The sequence below is a fragment of the Biomphalaria glabrata genome, chromosome 4, assembly GCF_947242115.1.
Source record: "Biomphalaria glabrata chromosome 4, xgBioGlab47.1, whole genome shotgun sequence".
Lineage (NCBI taxonomy): Eukaryota > Metazoa > Mollusca > Gastropoda > Planorbidae > Biomphalaria > Biomphalaria glabrata.
Genome location: NC_074714.1, coordinates 9,113,959 through 9,132,129, shown reverse-complemented (window position 1 = coordinate 9,132,129; position 18,171 = coordinate 9,113,959). Strand labels below are relative to the sequence as shown.

Genomic DNA, 18,171 nt, shown 5'->3' with positions numbered 1-18,171 from the left:
TTTCAAATTCTTCCCCCTTCTCCCCCCACCCTAGCTACGCCACTATTGCATTAAAAAAACGCTTAAAGTTACAGCTTGATGTTACTTTGTAAAAAATTTATTTCAACAGATTTAAGAAGAAAATAGAATCCTACGAAGAACAATTTAAAATGGTGACAGATAAAGAAACACACACTGAAAGCAATCCACAACCGCAAACACAGCAGGACAATAGTGGAAATACCGGAGAAGTATCACAGTCCCAGAAGAGCAATGCTGACGAAAGAGCAAAGTCATCTTCAGCTTCAGGTGGCGATATTGAGCAAGGTCTCAGTGACAAAAGAAAGAAAGCTAAAATAACGGACGAAATGCTAGAGCTAGATGAAGTGCACTATTCAAACGAAAAAAAACGCCTACTTCCGGGTGATGGAAAAAAATACTTTGCATAATTGTTCAAAGCTCTTGTCTTAAAACCTTGTAAAACAACTATGGTGTTTGAGTTGCCTGTCTGTCCCATTTACCTTATCTTAGTAAAACTGGAATAAATGAAAACTTAGTGAATACCTAAAACAGAGTCTAATCTTTTAAAATTTCATAGTTATGATTATGCGCATAATCTATAAATTATTTTTAAATCTGACGAAGAAGACATTTGTGTTACAAGTTGTTACAGCTCTATTCCACAATACAGTTTAATATATTGTATCTATATCGCCCTGATTCTGATGTAACTAGACTATATCGTTTTGATTTGAAGCTGATGTAACTAGTCTATATCGTTTTGATTTGAAGCTGATGTAACTAGACTATATCGTTTTGATTTGAAGCTGATGTAACTAGACTATATCGTTTTGATTTGAAGCTGATGTAACTAGACTATATCGTTTTGATTTGAAGCTGATGTAACTAGACTATATCGTTTTGATTTGAAGCTGATGTAACTAGACTATATCGTTTTGATTTGAAGCTGATGTAACTAGACTATATCGTTTTGATTTGAAGCTGCAAAATAAAAAAAAAGTCTGTATTAATTACAATCACCTTTTGTTGTGACACACTGGCCATTGACTTTGAATTTATTACACGCTTCATGTCATTGTCAAATTCATTTCAACTGACCTACACAAGAACAACACAGATTCGCAAACACACACACTTTCATCCGTGACCCCAATGTAAAGTGACGTAATAGCTGTATTGTTTTGTTTTGTTTGACATAGTTCGATTGTGCTTTCAGAATTGAAGATCATTTCATCCTAGACCAAGCCTCTCGCATCACGACCGTGAGGGGGGGGGGGAGGGGTTGGACGGTTTTATTTCAGAACCATCGGGACGATAGTTAAGGGCGCTTACCACTCGACCAAATAGACATCTTATAAAATTAAATATCTCATTTGTCTTTACTACGATTTTTTTATTACGTATGTTTATTTGTAAAAAAAATGAAAAAGAAGCTGAAATCCTATACTCTTAAGCGAGCAATTATTGTATATATGTATATATATTTATATATAAATTTTTATTTCGAAAACGGCTCTAACTATTTTTTTTTTCAATTTGAAGGTACGTGTATATTAATGTGAAAAAATTCTCAACTCATTGGACACATCGCGAAAACTCGAGGTCGACAGTTATATCGCTTTGAAAATGACTCATTATCGAACAATTTGGCTAAAATGTTTTATGAATGAAAATTTTCAATGACTTGAAACGGGAAAAACACCACTTACGTCACTAGGCTTATAGCAGTATACTAAATCTTTGCAAATAAGAACAAGTTTTATGATTCAATTGACCTAATTAATCATTTGCGCACCATCTTATTGTAATTTGATTTATTATGGAACTATGGAAGAGAAGTAATGAAATTAAATTTGCCAATGTTTGATTAGTTATTGTGTTTTAAGTGCTTTATAAGTTGTTTACACTTTAATTGCGTAGAGCCGTGTTTATAGCTTTTACTTTGCTATTTTGCTGGTGATTTCCAGCTATCTCGTTTTGAGGCCGCATGCAACCAGGTGCTCTTTTCTAGATCCATGTCAGTCTGTGCATTGTTATGACATGATTAGGAATTAGTTATTTGTTTCGGGAATAAGGGGAAAGTTTTAATTAGCGACAAGTGACGTGACAGATCTTTAAAAAAGAAGAACGCTCTAAGTGACGCTAAAAGGAAGACGCTTCTTGTAGAGTAGTAGACTTGAGTACGACATAACTGACATCGGACGATTCCCTTCTTGATTATTAAATATCTTTATAGAACAACATCAGCGTCGACTACATATTTGATTGTTTCGGCCTTTCGCCGGTGTTACTGAATTAGTTGAGTTCAGCGTTACTTCCAGTCAGATCTACACTAGACATATTGTCAAGAATCAACACCGCGCGGGAGCCTTAACAGCATAAGCAGGTCTTTAAAGCGTTTCCGTGAGGCACCTCTGTTACATCGACCACCTATTAGGTCTCAAAAAAAAAAAAAAGACCGCCTTTGGCATACTTTTGTCTCCCATACGACATACGTCCCCTGCCCAGCGTAACTGTCGGACCAAAAGAAGTCTCTCTATATAAAGGCCGCTGCCGATGACAGACGCAGACGACGAAAAGAACATCTTAATCGACCACCTGCGGAAAATGGCTACGCTTGTTCTGGATGGGGCAAAATATGTAGGTCACTGCTGGGGCTGCGTAGCCACGGGAAATACTGCAATCCTCGTTAATCTTATTATTTTTTTGCTGGTGAATTGTTACCATGCGTTCAAGCTTCGAAGTCTACAGTCCCGTACTAAAACAAAGGAAATGGTCATAACAGAGCTTCTCTACGCTTTACCTGCTCACACTAAACATGATATCTCGCGGTCAACGAATTTGCGTACGCTGTAGCCTCTTTTAATTTAATTTTAAACCTCGGTAAAAAGCTTGGGGTTAGGGCGAGGAGATGGAAAGCCCAGGAGAGATCTGAATTGAGGGATGCAGGCCGTATCCTTCCATGGGCTGTAGCGCCACTGGGATGGATGAAAGCAGGTATGAGCTTCCTACAGTCCGATTGGGCAGGGCATCCAGTATGGGGGACGAACATATGCCCCATGGAAACGTTTCTTTAGAAAACTAACGCAATGGTTTAAAACTATTAAGAAATAATGCGACATTTTTCTTAGTCACAAAGTGCCTGCTTTACATTATAACTGAAAGATATCCGTCACTTGTGTTTCGTATTAACGCCAAAATATTAATTGCAATATTAAATGTCTGAACTTAACCAGTTGAGAAGTTACATTGCAAAGACTTTCTTCCAAGCCAATAATAGTAAAATAGTTTTACGCAAAAGATGCATTGAAAAACGACATGACTTGATCTGTGGTTTGACTAGACTCTAGACTGTAGGAGGACTTAAGAGACTTTATATCTAATCGCCAAGTACAATTACATTTAGAACCTACAGAACACAAAAGCAACTTTTCAGATTAGTAGTCTTCACCCGATCCTTTATTTTCGTAATTACAAAAATGTTCCCAAAATGACTTCGGGTATATATTCTTAACCGAGCGAGGCTCGGCCACCTGGTATTGTAATTTATATGATTCTAAGTAACGTTGAGTAGTGTATCTTTGTACACGTGATACACTTGGCCGTTGAATAGTTTTGCATGCTACTGTAGTAATTGTCAATTTCACTAAGTGTGCAATGTTTCTGAGAAACTTGTCACAGAAGTTACAACTTACCAAGTAGTAATTTATGTAAATTGTTCTTCTGAAAATGCAGCGCGTACACACTTCGTGCTTTTGCCATCACGGCGAAAAGTGGTTTGGGTGAAAGTGTGAAGCAGTTTAAAGGAGTTTTTTTACATTACACCGTAACGGCGAAAGGGTCGCAACGCACTTAGAAAAAGTCGGCGTGCTCCAACCGAGACTATCGTTATATTAGGCCTCAACGCTGACCTTCGACGTTGCAACCTCTGGGCAAAGGAAATCAATTAGCTCGTATCCACTTCTTACAGACTTGTGACACCGAGGTCAGTGTTCAAGCCCACGATGACTTTTGGTCTCGGCTCGCCAAGCATGACAACTTGGCTCACGTGACAAATGAGATGCTTGTAATATGAGAGTTGATGATGCTGAACATGGGAGTTGGCGATGCTGAAAATGGGAGTGGGCGATGCTGAAAATGGAAGTGGGCGATGCTGAATATAGGAGTGGGTGATGCTGAATATAGGAGTGGTCGTTGCTTAATATGGGAGTGGGTGATGCTGAACATGGGAGTTGGCGATGCTGAAAATGGGAGTGGGCGATGCTGAAAATGGAAGTGGGCGATGCTGAAAATGGAAGTGGGCGATGCTGAATATGGGAGTGGGTGATGCTGAATATAGGAGTGGTCGTGGCTTAATATGGGAGTGGGTGATGCTGAACATGGGAGTTGGCGATGCAGAAAATGGGAGTGGGCTATGCTGAATATGGGACTGGGTGATGCTGAATATAGGAATGGGTGATGCTAAATAAGGGAGTTGGTGATGCTGAATATGGGAGTGGGCGATGCTGAATAATGGAACTGGGTGATAATGAACATGAGAGTTTACAATGTGGTCTGATAGATATAAGTGAGGGAGATTTCCGTGGTATTAGCCTCGTTCTATCGCAGTTGATGACCAGTGTGCTCACATACCCTACAGAACGTTTGCTAGGTGGCGCCTGCTGGCTCTGGTAGTCCAACTCATTGACTTAAGCGCCATGCAGCCGATTGTGTAGATGCAAACATGTACAACACTCACATTCGTAACAGAACATTAACAGTTTGTGTCATTTTATAAACTGATAGATTACAATAACTTTTTATTTAAAATTGATGTATTTTTATTTGGTTAACTTGAAAGCCTCATATACAGAAATAAATATATAAATATACTCATTACTAAACATTTAATATTTATTTAGCCTTAGTTTCTATTTTTTCTACTGTTGTGTTGTTTTTAAATATATTTATGTATATAATAAAATCGGACTTTCGTTATAATCTACTTTTGTTTAATAAGCAATACTGTTTGTAATGTTATCATTTCTTCATGAGTGTATCAAAGAAAACTTAAGAGCGAACTACGAGTCCTGCTAATGGTGAAACCAGGATTTTAGATTAAAGAGGCGTAGTTCTTATAACCTGGATATTATGTAAATTTTTAGAACTTAAAGGCAGCTAAACGTTCTGCTTGTCACATGACACCCTTGTTGGCAGATGTTTATAGAAACAGATGATATGCCTGCATTGTTCTGAAAGATCAGATCTTTACAAATGAAACTTCTGCTTTGGCACACATAATTAGATAAAAATAATATTGACATTTTCAAACATTATTTGCTTTCTATAAGGAAAATGATACTGAAGGTGGAAGTCGAATACAATAGTAATTTCTGCCAAAAATATTTGCACATTGTTTTCTAAAGAAATTTCATCATACTTGGCAAAAACACCTGGCATAGGAATACCGTTAACACTTGCCAAATATCCATCTAAAATCGAAGATGTTACAGAGACATAATAGAAATGAATTATCTGAATTATAAATGACCTAATAGAGAAGCAAAAAAAATTTACATGGATGTGGAATAAGAATAATAGTTCGTAGTGACAGTGGCGTCACTAGGATCAGTGTCACGCAGTGCGGAACACTCAGGGTGTCATTACCATACACACTCACACCTCCAAAACAATGGCGCCCCCCCCCCAAAACAAAAAAAAAGTTTTTTTTTAAACCATAATACTGATTTTTACACTGGAAAAAAATATTGTCGGTTCTATTTCTAAAATTTCGTAACGACATTTTATCAATAGTTATTATATAAATTAAAAATGTAAAATTACGTAAATTAGAAATGAGTCGTTCCACTTTTCTGAATTAAAAGTTTTTAAAGACATCCTCACAAATAATGATACTAGTGTTTTAAAAACTGATTCTAAAGAAGCAGAGCATGCAATTAAACAGATTCTTGTTCCGAGAACCACCATGATGTGAAGCCTGGAATACAAAGGCTGTGGATCATTCTTGTGGATTAAAAAAAAATAGCGTTCGATAGCTTCCATCGCGAATCACTATGAAACGTATCAATCGATTTATGGCTACCCAGAACAATTTGTCAAGAGTCTGCCAAATCTCTACAGCAATAAGGCTGTTGTGTTACAACATACGATGGGATAACGGAGCATCGTACTTTTTTGTTTCAACTTGTCACTGACGCTGTTATTATTTAAAAAATCTGAATCAGGTAGCATTCGTTATCCCATGACATGAACCAATCAGACTGACAAACCTTGATTTCGCAGACGATATAGCATTACTTGGGAATGCAATAAAATGTATACAATAGATAACGGATGTTTTCTACAGAGACTCAGTCAAAGTTGTGCTTATTTGCTTGCATGTCGATTGGAGAAAGGAGATGCCACTTTCAAATAGTATGGCCTATATGAACAAACGAATCAATTAACCTGAATACAAGATCCTCCTCCTCCTCAATACCCTCATTTTCCCAACGGCCACGTACTGGTTGGAAGGTTCAAAACAGGCTAAACGTGTCTCAGCTCTGAAAAGAGAAACGCAGAAATAAGGACGTCTAACTCTAACAGTACGTTTCACATTTTTAGAAGACCTAAAATCTGTGCACACCAACTGGATAGAAGCTGTGAGAGTCGCTTTGACCAGCGGTTCTCAACTTTTTTTTTTAGCTCGACGACCCCTTAATATGATTCCCCACTAGGCTTCAACCCCCAACCGTAAAATCTATTTCGTTCATAGGCCTAGGGAGACCATAAATCTGATTTTGCTAATGTTATAAAATCATAATTAAATTTGGAATGTATATAAGAGTATCTGACATCCATGATGTAGATTTAGATAGCAAAAGCCTTATGTAATTTTTAATGTATACCATCTATGGCACAAATGTGCTTGTTACAACACTAAAAAATCATATGACAAAAAAAAACAACAACAACTTACAAAGAATAATAGACAACAAAAAACGAGATTTCCGATGGTCTTTGGCGACCCCTGGCAAATGGTCATTCGACCCCCAAAGAGGTTGCGACCCACATGGTGAGAACCCCTGCCTATCTGTGTGAGAAAACTTGCCTCCTCTGCACAAAACGGCATGCAAGGGACTAAATCTAAGTGTTTCTCAAAGTTTTACAGCTTCAAATAATGGGTTCACCTCTCGGTTGGTTATATAACAGGCCTGGGGAGCGCCGTAATTTGTCCCCCCCCCTTGCTCTGAGTTGTCAAAACCCCGGATGCCAAGCGTTTTTTTTTTTTTTTTTTGCATTACAAAGCATCAAAAAACTGGCGTCTACAATGCATTATGTTTCTCACTGTAAGAAGGTTACATTAAAAAAGAATGAAATCACAAAGTCTTGGGATTAGTTGATATCTATATCGGAAGAGACATTTGAGGCTTTAAAAATATTCAAATTTGTAATAAATGTTATCGTCGTATTCAGCGAGTTGTCTTGTAATGGCCCTGTCTCCTCAAAAGATATGAATAGCACCACGAGAAACATTGTCCGCACTGACGTTAGAAGATGACAGTCTATAGAATAGCGCTAATGAAGATGCATTGAAATCTCTTCTTCAAAAGACTCTATTTTGTTGCTTACGAATTTCAGGAAAGAAAGACATAAAAAAATCGTGCGTAAAATAGCAATTTCTAGCACATTGATTATAATGTCTTCTTTGCGTCATTAACAGCCACTGAAATATTGTTTAACTACTATGCCTTTACAACCGATATTTATCCTTTAAAATGCGTTCTCCCCCCTCCCCTAATTAGGTAACTTTAAAAAAAAATTTATGACGAAAATAATAGTATATAATGTAAATATTCAGTAAATAAGTATGTTTGGATATGTAGCTACAGTAACTTACTGTATTTTAAAAAAGAGCATTTTTTCCTTGATGGGTATCACCCGCTTGGGCCGGCTCCTCATGTACTCGCAAGTGACGCAACTGCGCAGTGATATCCCTTTTATTGAACCTACTTCATCCATTTTCAATAATATATATTTACGAAAAAGGGTTTTCCGTACTGTTAGTTATCGAATGATAATGAATGAGCCTTTATTTTTGGGTAGCTGGTTGAGTGTATGGTATTGCTTTATTTTTTAATATTTTGGTTTTTCGAAATAGTATTATTATATTATTCAATATAATTATGGTGAATACGCAGTGGAATATGTAAACCAATGCACTTCATTTAAGCTTAAATTTAATTTATTTGTAATTTTTACTACAAACAAAGTGGACAGCAACAGATTTATGACGACAGATATACATGTTCTTTTGTGATTTAACATCAAGTTTTAGCAATACATATCAAGTATTTACAATTTGATTACAAATTTTAAATTAACAAATCACAGGCTTATGATCAATAAGAATTCTAAGTTTTTTTTTTTTACATAGTAGGAAATAATAAGTAGGATTCACCGACCTAAATTGTTGAGAAACTCTGTAATAGAAAAAAAAAACAACAACAAGAAACAGATCTTATGAAAACAAAATATTGCAATGCACATTTCTTATGTCTCTTGTTAGCTAATAGAAAAGATGTCTGAAATAGTCTCTTTATCATAATAATTTTTATTTTTAGATAAAGGCACATTCCTCGTTCCATATGCTAGGACAAATTTGTACAAATGCTCCTTCTTCCCTAGGCTAGTGCTATTAGAGCATGGATTGGGTTGTCTGAGCTAGCCAGGAAAACCAGTGAATTGGCAGAATTTAAGTCATTGGTTAATATGCATGACTGAATGCATGACGCGTAGGACGTAACCATCTTCTTTTTTGAAGTAACGTTTATATTACATAAGATAAATGTCTCCAAACATGCATTGTCGCACCCATGTAAAATTTTGTTTTCAACATAGATCTATTCAGAAACAAAACGAGTTGGTTATAATTATATAAAGTAATATTTGTGCGCACCTCTCTCTCTCTCTCTCTCTCTCTCTGTGTAAGTCTGTATAAATAAATAATTAATAAATATACATATATATGTATATAATGTATAATAATAATAATAATAATCTTTACTATCCGTATGGAAATTTGTCTTACAATTTGTGCATTACACCAAACAAAAAACATTATAACTATAAGAAACCAAAGTGTACATTCACACCAGACTCTATTTGCCTATTTACATATTTTACATATATTAACTGCATTGACTCTTTAAATAAAATTAATTTACTTGTAAAGATCTATCTGTTTTGTGCAGATGTTGCATTGATATCTAGTTGGTGCAAATTATATATTTGTTTATTACACTTTGTGATTTCATGTATTGATATCTGTTGTTTGATGCTCATCTTAATGTCATGTATTGATATCTGTTGTTTGATGCTCATCTTAATGTCATGTATTGATATCTGTTGTTTGATGCTCATCTTAATGTCATGTATTGATATCTGTTGTTTGATGCTCATCTTAATGTCATGTATTGATATCTGTTGTTTGGTGCTAATCTTAATGTCCTGTATTGATATCTGTTGCTTGGTGCTCATCTTAATGTCCTGTATTGAAATCTGTTGTTTGGTGCTCATCTTAATGTCCTGTATTGATATCTGTTGTTTGGTGCTCATCTTAATGTCCTGTATTGAAATCTGTTGTTTGGTGCACATCTTAATTTCCTGTATTGATATCTGTTGTTTGGTGCACATCTTAATGTCCTGTATTGATATCTGTTGTTTGGTGCACATCTTAATTTCCTGTATTGATATCTGTTGTTTGGTGCACATCTTAATGTCATGTATTGATATCTGTTGTTTGGTGCACATCTTAATTTCCTGTATTGATATCTGTTGTTTGGTGCACATCTTAATTTCCTGTATTGATATCTGTTGTTTGGTGCACATCTTAATTTCCTGTATTGAAATCTGTTGTTTGGTGCACATCTTAATGTCCTGTATTGATATCTGTTGTTTGGTGCACATCTTAATGTCCTGTATTGATATCTGTTGTTTGGTGCACATCTTAATTTCCTGTATTGATATCTGTTGTTTGGTGCACATCTTAATGTCCTATATTGATATCTGTTGCTTGGTGCTCATCTTAATGTCCTGTATTGAAATCTTTTGTTTGGTGCTCATCTTAATGTCCTGTATTGATATCTGTTGTTTGGTGCACATCTTAATTTCCTGTATTGATATCTGTTGTTTGGTGCACATCTTAATTTCCTGTATTGATATCTGTTGTTTGGTGCACATCTTAATTTCCTGTATTGATATCTGTTGTTTGGTGCACATCTTAATGTCCAGTATTGATATCTGTTGTTTGGTGCACATCTTAATGTCCAGTATTGATATCTGTTGTTTGGTGCACATCTGAATGTCCTGTATTGATATCTTTTGTTTGGTGCTCAATTTAATGTCCTGTATTGATATCTGTTGTTTGGTGCACATCTTAATTTCCTGTATTGATATCTGTTGTTTGGTGCACATCTTAATTTCCTGTATTGATATCTGTTGTTTGGTGCACATCTTAATTTCCTGTATTGATATCTGTTGTTTGGTGCACATCTAAATGTGCTGTATTGATATCTGTTGTTTGGTGCACATCTTAATGTCCTGTATTGATATCTGTTGTTTCATGCACATCTTAATGTCCTGTATTGATATCTGTTATTTGTTGCCCATCTTAATTTCATGTATTGACGTTTTATAATACTACCAGTATTGGATGCTTGTTGAGATCCTGTAGGTATTTCCTGAACGTCTTTCCTTTCATTAGAAACTATCCAAGATTCATTAAATGAATCTAATTGTTTTCTGAAATTGTCTATAAATCTGTGAAAGTAAAAGCAAAGATCAATTAGGAGAAGACGAACACGTTTTAGATTAGTTTTGTATTCCAAGAATCACACAAACAAAATAAGTCATTGTTATTTTAAATTTAAAGAAATTTTTATTTGATATCTGTCATAATGTCATCATGACAGTTTTCTAGACGGTCTCGGATTCCTCGGCCATTGCCGAAGCCATGGGGAGGATCGGGTAAGATGTAATAATCTTCAATGAATAACCGAAATATGTAAAACTTTGTTAAAACATTGTATACACGAGGCATAGATTATATTAGAAAGCTTATATCAACTCTCTATGTTTGTCTGGTCAAAAGTTTGTACACGTTATTTCTCCGACACCGTATCTCGGATAGAGCTGAAATTTTGCAACAATAATTTCTTTAACCTGACAACACAAGAATCAATTTTTTTTCAACAATAATATCAATTAGTTAATGAATTGTTTGTTATAAATAATTTTGTTTGAAATTTCGAAAAAGGAAAAGAAATTGTACTTGACTGAAGCAGTGGTGTAAGCTGAATTTAGGTCGCCGCTTAAAAAAAATTGAAACAAAGATAACTATACAATCATCCATGTTCATGATCACTTCACTAGCAGAGTGATTTGTATGCCGCATTGAGCAGGCTTTAACTATGAGCTCAAATTCCGGTCGTTCCCTCTGTTGCTTTATATATATTGTTATAAACCTGGTGGAGGCACAGATGGGGGTAGTGGTGTGTGTGTGGTCAGCCGACGCAAATCGCCCCAGGCCAGCGCTAGACGAGCGTTCAACCGTGACGAGGTACGACGATCGTCCGAGACGAGTATCAACATGGTGGTTCGAGAAGGATCGACGCCGTGAACAGAGCTCAGGAGCGTCACGAGGGTTGTAGTCATCTGACACCCAGAATGGTCGAGCGACGTTCTGTCCGGTTCTAGAAGGCCAGTAGGGACCCTATATAAAGAGCGAAGGTATCAGAGACGAGTCAGTCACAACTTCCCAATCTACAGTTCGTTACAACGGCTCAGTACAAGTCCGAGGCGAGACAGAGAGAGACCAGTGCAAGAGTTGATACGACGGAGAGATATTTGTACAGTCTTGTGTTACGTGCTGCTAATTGTACAGTATTGGCTGTTATTTATTGACATTAAACTATTACGTTATTTTGAAGCCCAGAGTTGTCAAGTTCTTTAAGCTGGTGGTCTCTGGTGCAGTTTGCAGAGAGCCTGGATAGTGAGATTCGCAACAATATATATATATATATATATATATATATATATATATATATATATATATATATATATATATATATATATATATATATATATATATTCAATATAAGATTACGGTAAAATTAAATTTAAAAAAAAAATAAAAAATAAAAAAACATAGCTTTTATATGGCGCAACTTTCATGCATATAGCATAATGAGAGCTTTATGATCCAATCTCATTTGTGGACCAGTGGAGATGGGTGGAGGGGTATCTGGGATAAGGTTTTCCGTGCTGCCTTTATGCAAGTGAACTCGGCCAAGCATCAAAATATCCCTTTCGTTCTTCCCCCTCTCTTCCTAACTGGTCCAGATAAATGCTAGGATCATAGGGTCATAGGGTATCGAGAAGGCCAAAAGCACGAGACAGCACTAAGCCAAAAAATTGGTAAAAATATTTTTAACCGAACAAATTTTTTTATTGGTCTACATCTATTACAAATTTAATTACTGGACTGTTCCAAACGAATTGAAAACTTCCCTTTCAATATTAGTAATCAAACACTATTTCTTTTTTCTATTTTCACTTCAGAATATGAAGGCTGACATCCTAATAATCATAACATGTTGATAGTAACATACAATTTACTTTTTTTTTCTGTAAGATCTTTTCTAATACTTTCAATTATTTTAAAATCACATTTATAACAAGCAAAATATAAATTAAAGCTTATTTAAATGGAAGAACTCAGAATTTCATTATATAGCTCTGAATAATGTAAACGTTATTTCCCTTATTCGATATTTAAAAAAAATTACTAATAATTAATTGACTAATTGGTTATTTATTTTATTGATTCATGTTTTGTTAGATACAATAAATAATAGTTGAATGTTTCAGCTTGATCCAAAAATGGGTGTGGCAAATATAAAAATTGAATTATCTAAGGGGACGAAACCCTATATACTAAGCCAAATATGTGATTATTGTAGGATTAATTTCCTTAACTGTTTACTTTTAAAAGAATGGGTTCCTGACTTTTCTATACCAAAAAATAATTTTGCAAAGTTTCAATTTGATCCAAGAATGAGTGTGGAAGAATAAACGTGTACAAACGTTTTATCAGACCGACAGATAGACAAACAGTCAGAGTGAGTTGATATAAGCTTTGTAATATGCTTACCTGGGATCAGCTGTTGAATCTTTAATTAAAAGGTCTCTGAGAAAGTTTTCAGCTTTGTATTTGACAAACTGTAGATAGGTGGCCGCACTCACCACGTAGCCAGCCACTTCTTTGGAGTAGGAGAAGATGGAGAGGTAGGTGATAAGAATGAACAACAAACTTGTATACACTAGCGCTGGCACTATGCAAAACATCAGAGCCTAGAAATAAATCAGAAAATACAAAAGTAAACGAAAGGATAGTTTTCAAGGTCTGATCCGCAACGGTATAAATAGAGGAAATACATCAAAAAGAAACAAAAAGTATTGCACAGAAAGTTTTAATCTATCCATCCAAATGGCACTACAGCCAATGGATGGCTTTTGCCTGCTTTAACACATCCCTCCATTCAGACTTCTCCTGGGCCTTTCGTCTCCACGGCCGAACCCCATATTGATGTAGATCTGTCTTTACATCATCGATTCATCGCTTTTGGGGTCTGCCTTTGAGTCGCCTGCCTTTTTATCGCTCCTCGTTCTATGACATTCTTTCAAGGTGACCTGCCCAACGTAGTCTGTTCTTTTTTTTTATTTCTGTCACTATCGGTCGGTCTCGTGGTTATTCCAGAGTACAAGAACATTCCTTACAAATTCATATACATGAACTAAAAGATGAAAAACAGTGCTAGCGTAACTTAAAAAAAACCTAAATTCCGAAGCACAAAAGATTCATTGCTAAAAATGTGCTCTGACATAGATAACAAAATAAAATAAAAACAAACGGCAGTATATAATTAGAAAACATTGACATTCAAAAACAGAGAAGTGTCAGGCCAGTCAATCTTTCATTACCACCTCCAGTACATGAAAATAATACATTTAACAATAAATTAATGAAGCGAATAAAATGATAAAGGAGAAATTATCTGTATTATATAAGATAAGATGCACTCTACTTGATCTTACTGCAGTACTGTGTTACCTTCAGATATGCAGTAAGCTCAAGGAACATACGACTTGGGGACTCGTTGTAAATCATTGCAACCAATCTTTTACTAATCAAAACATGTCCATCAGTTTGAACAAAAATCATAGGTCGATTCACTTTTAGACGCCTTGTACATCCATACTTTTCAATTCTAGCCTCCACTTTTGTGGTCGTCCCTGGAAGTTAAATAGAAAGTCATAAAAATGTTTCAACTCTTTTTAAACAGACATAATATTAAGTAACCTTGTATAAACAACAAGTGATAGCCAACTGTACTGCTTAAAGCTGCAGATAGAGACGGAGAATTTCAAAAAGGCAATGAAAGAACATAAGACGCAAGTAGAGAATAAGAAATAGGAAACTATTAGTGTTATTATTAGACCAAAATTAATCTATTAAAAAAAGCACACGAATGATAGGCATACACAAAAGTCACGAAAACACTATATATCTTTATTTTTTTTATTTATTTATATATATTTATTATTTTTCATGAAAAAAATCAATTTATCAAAAGTTGTATTTATGTTAGAACACTATAAATAAACGTTGACTCTTTCATGTAGAAATAACTACGGACGTATAAATAGTTCAAACTTGATCACTTTGCGTTTTCCTATTCAAATCCGATTGGATATTCTCAATTTACAATTAAACGATATTAATTGGTGGCTACCGGCTACTTATTGATGCTAAAGTGAACTGTTAAACAATGATAGTCTGGTAAAATCGATCGAAACTGAACGGTATTTGAAACTAAAAATTTCATATTTTATAGCTTGCTTGGGAATTGTAGGCTTCTTAATTGTTGGGTAACAAGCAGTGGCGTTACTACGATCGGCGTAACCCGATTTTTTGTTTTTCAATTTTGTAATTTCTTTACTAAAATACAAAAAAAAAAAGGTATTGGTTTGTCCGATGGCTGGAGGCCACTGGAGGGCGATCGCATGTATCGCCCCTCTCACCTCGTACAACCCTTTTTCATTTTATATTCACTAATAATAAAATTAGAGATTAGAACGTGGTGCAACATAATATACAAATGGGTTCAAATATCAATATGTAGCTTACATTATATAGATATTCAACTAATTTTGTTTATAAACTAAGATTTCTCCATAAAAATAGGACCACCCCCATTCACAGGGCTAGAGTGGGGAGGGCAGTAGATGCAATCGTCTCCAACCCCGCCAAATAGGTAAAGTTAACAGATGGGAGCGGCGACATTATATAAAAATTATAATAATTTAACTAATTTTGTTCACAAACTATGATTTTTCCATAATAGTAGAACCGCCCCCCCCCCCCCGCACTCAAAGAGTTTAAGAGGGAAAGGCAGTAGATGTATTCGCCCGAACCCCCACCCTTTCCGCCAAATGGAAAACAGCATAATATAAAGATAGGTTAAAATATTAAAAACAAGTTTTAATCATATAAATATTTAGTTGATTCTGTTAACAAGCTATGATTTATACAAATAAATTGGACTGCCCCTTTTAGTTACTCGTATTGCATGCATTCCGCACAATAAACTCAGACATCTCCAGAGTAATCCGTCGAAGTCAGACAGGCATCAATAACTACAAGACAGAAGGCTTATCACACTTTACAAGTTTGATCTTAAAATTACTAGATCTAGATTTAGACCAATATTGTGGTCTCGTTGACTATGCTTGTTTGCATCAAACTCACATCTTAATGTGATACTGCTGTTTACATAATACATAAATCTGCACCCCTAAGCTATAAAAAGATAAACTATTTCCTTAATAATTTATAGATGTAATTTTTTTTTCAAATTATTTATTTCAATCTAAACCTACATTTAGATCTGGTCTCTATTTAGTCTAATTTAGATTGTTGTCAAGTGTATAATGAGGATATGTCAAAACTGCGAGCTATAAAAGTATTTTGTTTTTTAAATTTACAACTAAAACGAAGTTAGATTAAAAAAAAATTAAAAACAACATTTCAATCAGTATTTCATTCAATGAGTTAGTTAATAAATGGAAAATAAATTTTGTAATTATCCATTGACACTTTTCCAATTGTGACCTTAGATTCATTTTTTTTTGTACCAATGCACGAATCTATAAATGAAGCTTGAACTATGAATGAAAAAGTCCATGACCTAATAAAAGAAAACTTACCTCCCCTAAATTTTTTAAATTAAAAAGTGTTGTATTTTTTTTCAAAAACAAATCTGCATTCATATATATTTTTAAATATTAAATGGTTCTGTTTCGGAAAGTAGCCGTTGCATCAGAACATAGAATGATCTAAAATATCATGATGTCCAATTTTCGTATTCTTTTCCAGTTTCTGAGATCTAAACAGGATGGACGGACAGACAGACCACACAAAAACTAATAGCGTTTTTCTCCTTTTGGGGGCCGCTAAAACCTAAGTAATTAAGTAATTAGTTAATTAACTATTGTTAATGAATTTTTTTGTTTGGTATCGAACAGGAGGGGAAAAAATACTTTGGGAGATGTAGTTCTGTAAGTTATATTAGTGTATGTATTCATACACTATTACAGCCAATGGAAAGAAAATAAGGACTAAATCATCCAATTTGTTCTTTGTGCTGGATGATAGCACCACAACACTTAGAATGAAATAAAACACAGAATAGAGTGACAGACTCCAAGTCAAATAAATCGAGCATTGATACAGCAAGTTAAGTACAATTTTTAAGGTATTGCTTGTTGCTTTTTTGCTATATTCTTGTTTACTGCAGCATCCAGGTAGATGACAGACTATCATTGTTAAACAATTCAATGGAAGAATCAAATAAAGGACACTGAAAAGTGTGTAGACACCAATCACTGTGTAGGTCAATTCTCTAGGTATTTCTCGGACATTAAACGGGCAAGTGTAGCCTTTCCTCTTATAAGTCGCACATAGTATTTTATAGTCCGTCTTCTCGTTGTCTTTATATTCAAGGGCAATAAATATAAGAGGCACTAAGACAATGGAAGAGAGTAGGACGGACAATATTCTCCCTAAGTAGAGTCGATATGGATAACAACAACATTCAATACACTTTAGATTCTTGTGTTTCTTGTTCTGAAAATACATTTGTATAACATCACTTAGTTACAATTTATTTGCTTAAGGTATATTCCACAAATAATAGTTCAAATAAGAAGAATATGGTCTAGATTATTAACAATAAAATTTCAATAAACTCAGAGCAGTAAACTAGAGTTTTAACCAAATCTAAATAGTATAATAACGTATATCTCTATTCAGGCTCTCTGCACCTCTGTAACACGACACGACCAGCTCACAAACGTGACATCTCAAGATTCCAAAATAACATAATACTTAAATAATCACAGCTAATACTGTGCTATTGGCAACACAGAATACTGTGCAAATGCTTCACTGTTAACACCGTACAGCAGTACCCGACTGGCTTCTCCGAACATCCTGGCGTTGCATTGAGTTCAACTGTTCCGGACCAACTTCCCAATGAACTCGTTATACCGGACTTAAACTTAAATCATGACTTGTGAACCGAACCGTAATGCCTGAACCGCCCTGCAATGAACCGTCTTGACTGTGGCACCTTTGCTCTTTATATGGGGTCCCGTAATCCTTTTAGAAACCAACGAAAAGTCACTCCCCGTTTATGGGTCATCACATGAACGCATCCGACGTTACTGGCCGCAACAGATCTTTTGAGAAGCGTCCTCGCACCACCACTCATCACTGTGGACCGTCGCCAAACTTAATTAATGTCGGTTGACTACATATATCATTACCACGCCAACACCTGAGTTACAGCAATATGTTTTTTATTTGCTAGAAAACTTAATACAATGTTGAAAATATCTCTTAAAATAAGAATTTTGAATATTAGTTTAGTCCGTCAGACTAGTAGTAATGCTGTTGATAGGTGGTTGAATGAGTTTATACGTGATTTATTAGTAGTTGATGAGTGGTTAATAAATAGTTAATCAGTGAATGATGATGGATTGATATTTTGGCCGCTCCGCGGTGTCTAC

General features: G+C 35.2%; 2 protein-coding genes across 4 annotated transcripts in view; one reads left to right on the top strand and one right to left on the bottom strand.

Annotated features, from left to right (window-relative positions):
- LOC106078085 (uncharacterized) overlaps nt 1-4,980 on the top strand; it is a 35,776-nt gene extending 30,796 nt beyond the window's left edge. For both annotated transcript variants that reach the window (XM_056025666.1, XM_056025665.1), the window contains exon 11: nt 110-4,980. In XM_056025666.1, the coding sequence (XP_055881641.1) occupies nt 110-428 (319 nt within the window). In that variant the 3' untranslated portion in view covers nt 429-4,980. The remainder of the gene's footprint in view (nt 1-109) is intronic.
- Nucleotides 4,981-8,308: 3,328 nt separating this feature from the next.
- The window catches only part of LOC106078079 (uncharacterized), a 58,974-nt gene continuing 49,111 nt past the window's right edge, over nt 8,309-18,171 (bottom strand). Inside the window, exons 7-9 of one of the 2 annotated variants that reach the window (XM_056026356.1) lie at nt 14,153-14,334; nt 13,193-13,392; nt 8,309-10,800 (exon numbers count right to left, since the gene is read on the bottom strand). In XM_056026356.1, coding sequence (XP_055882331.1) covers nt 10,602-10,800; nt 13,193-13,392; nt 14,153-14,334 — 581 coding nt within the window. In that variant the 3' untranslated portion in view covers nt 8,309-10,601. The remainder of the gene's footprint in view (nt 10,801-13,192; nt 13,393-14,152; nt 14,335-18,171) is intronic. The other variant, XM_056026357.1, reaches the window with a different exon arrangement.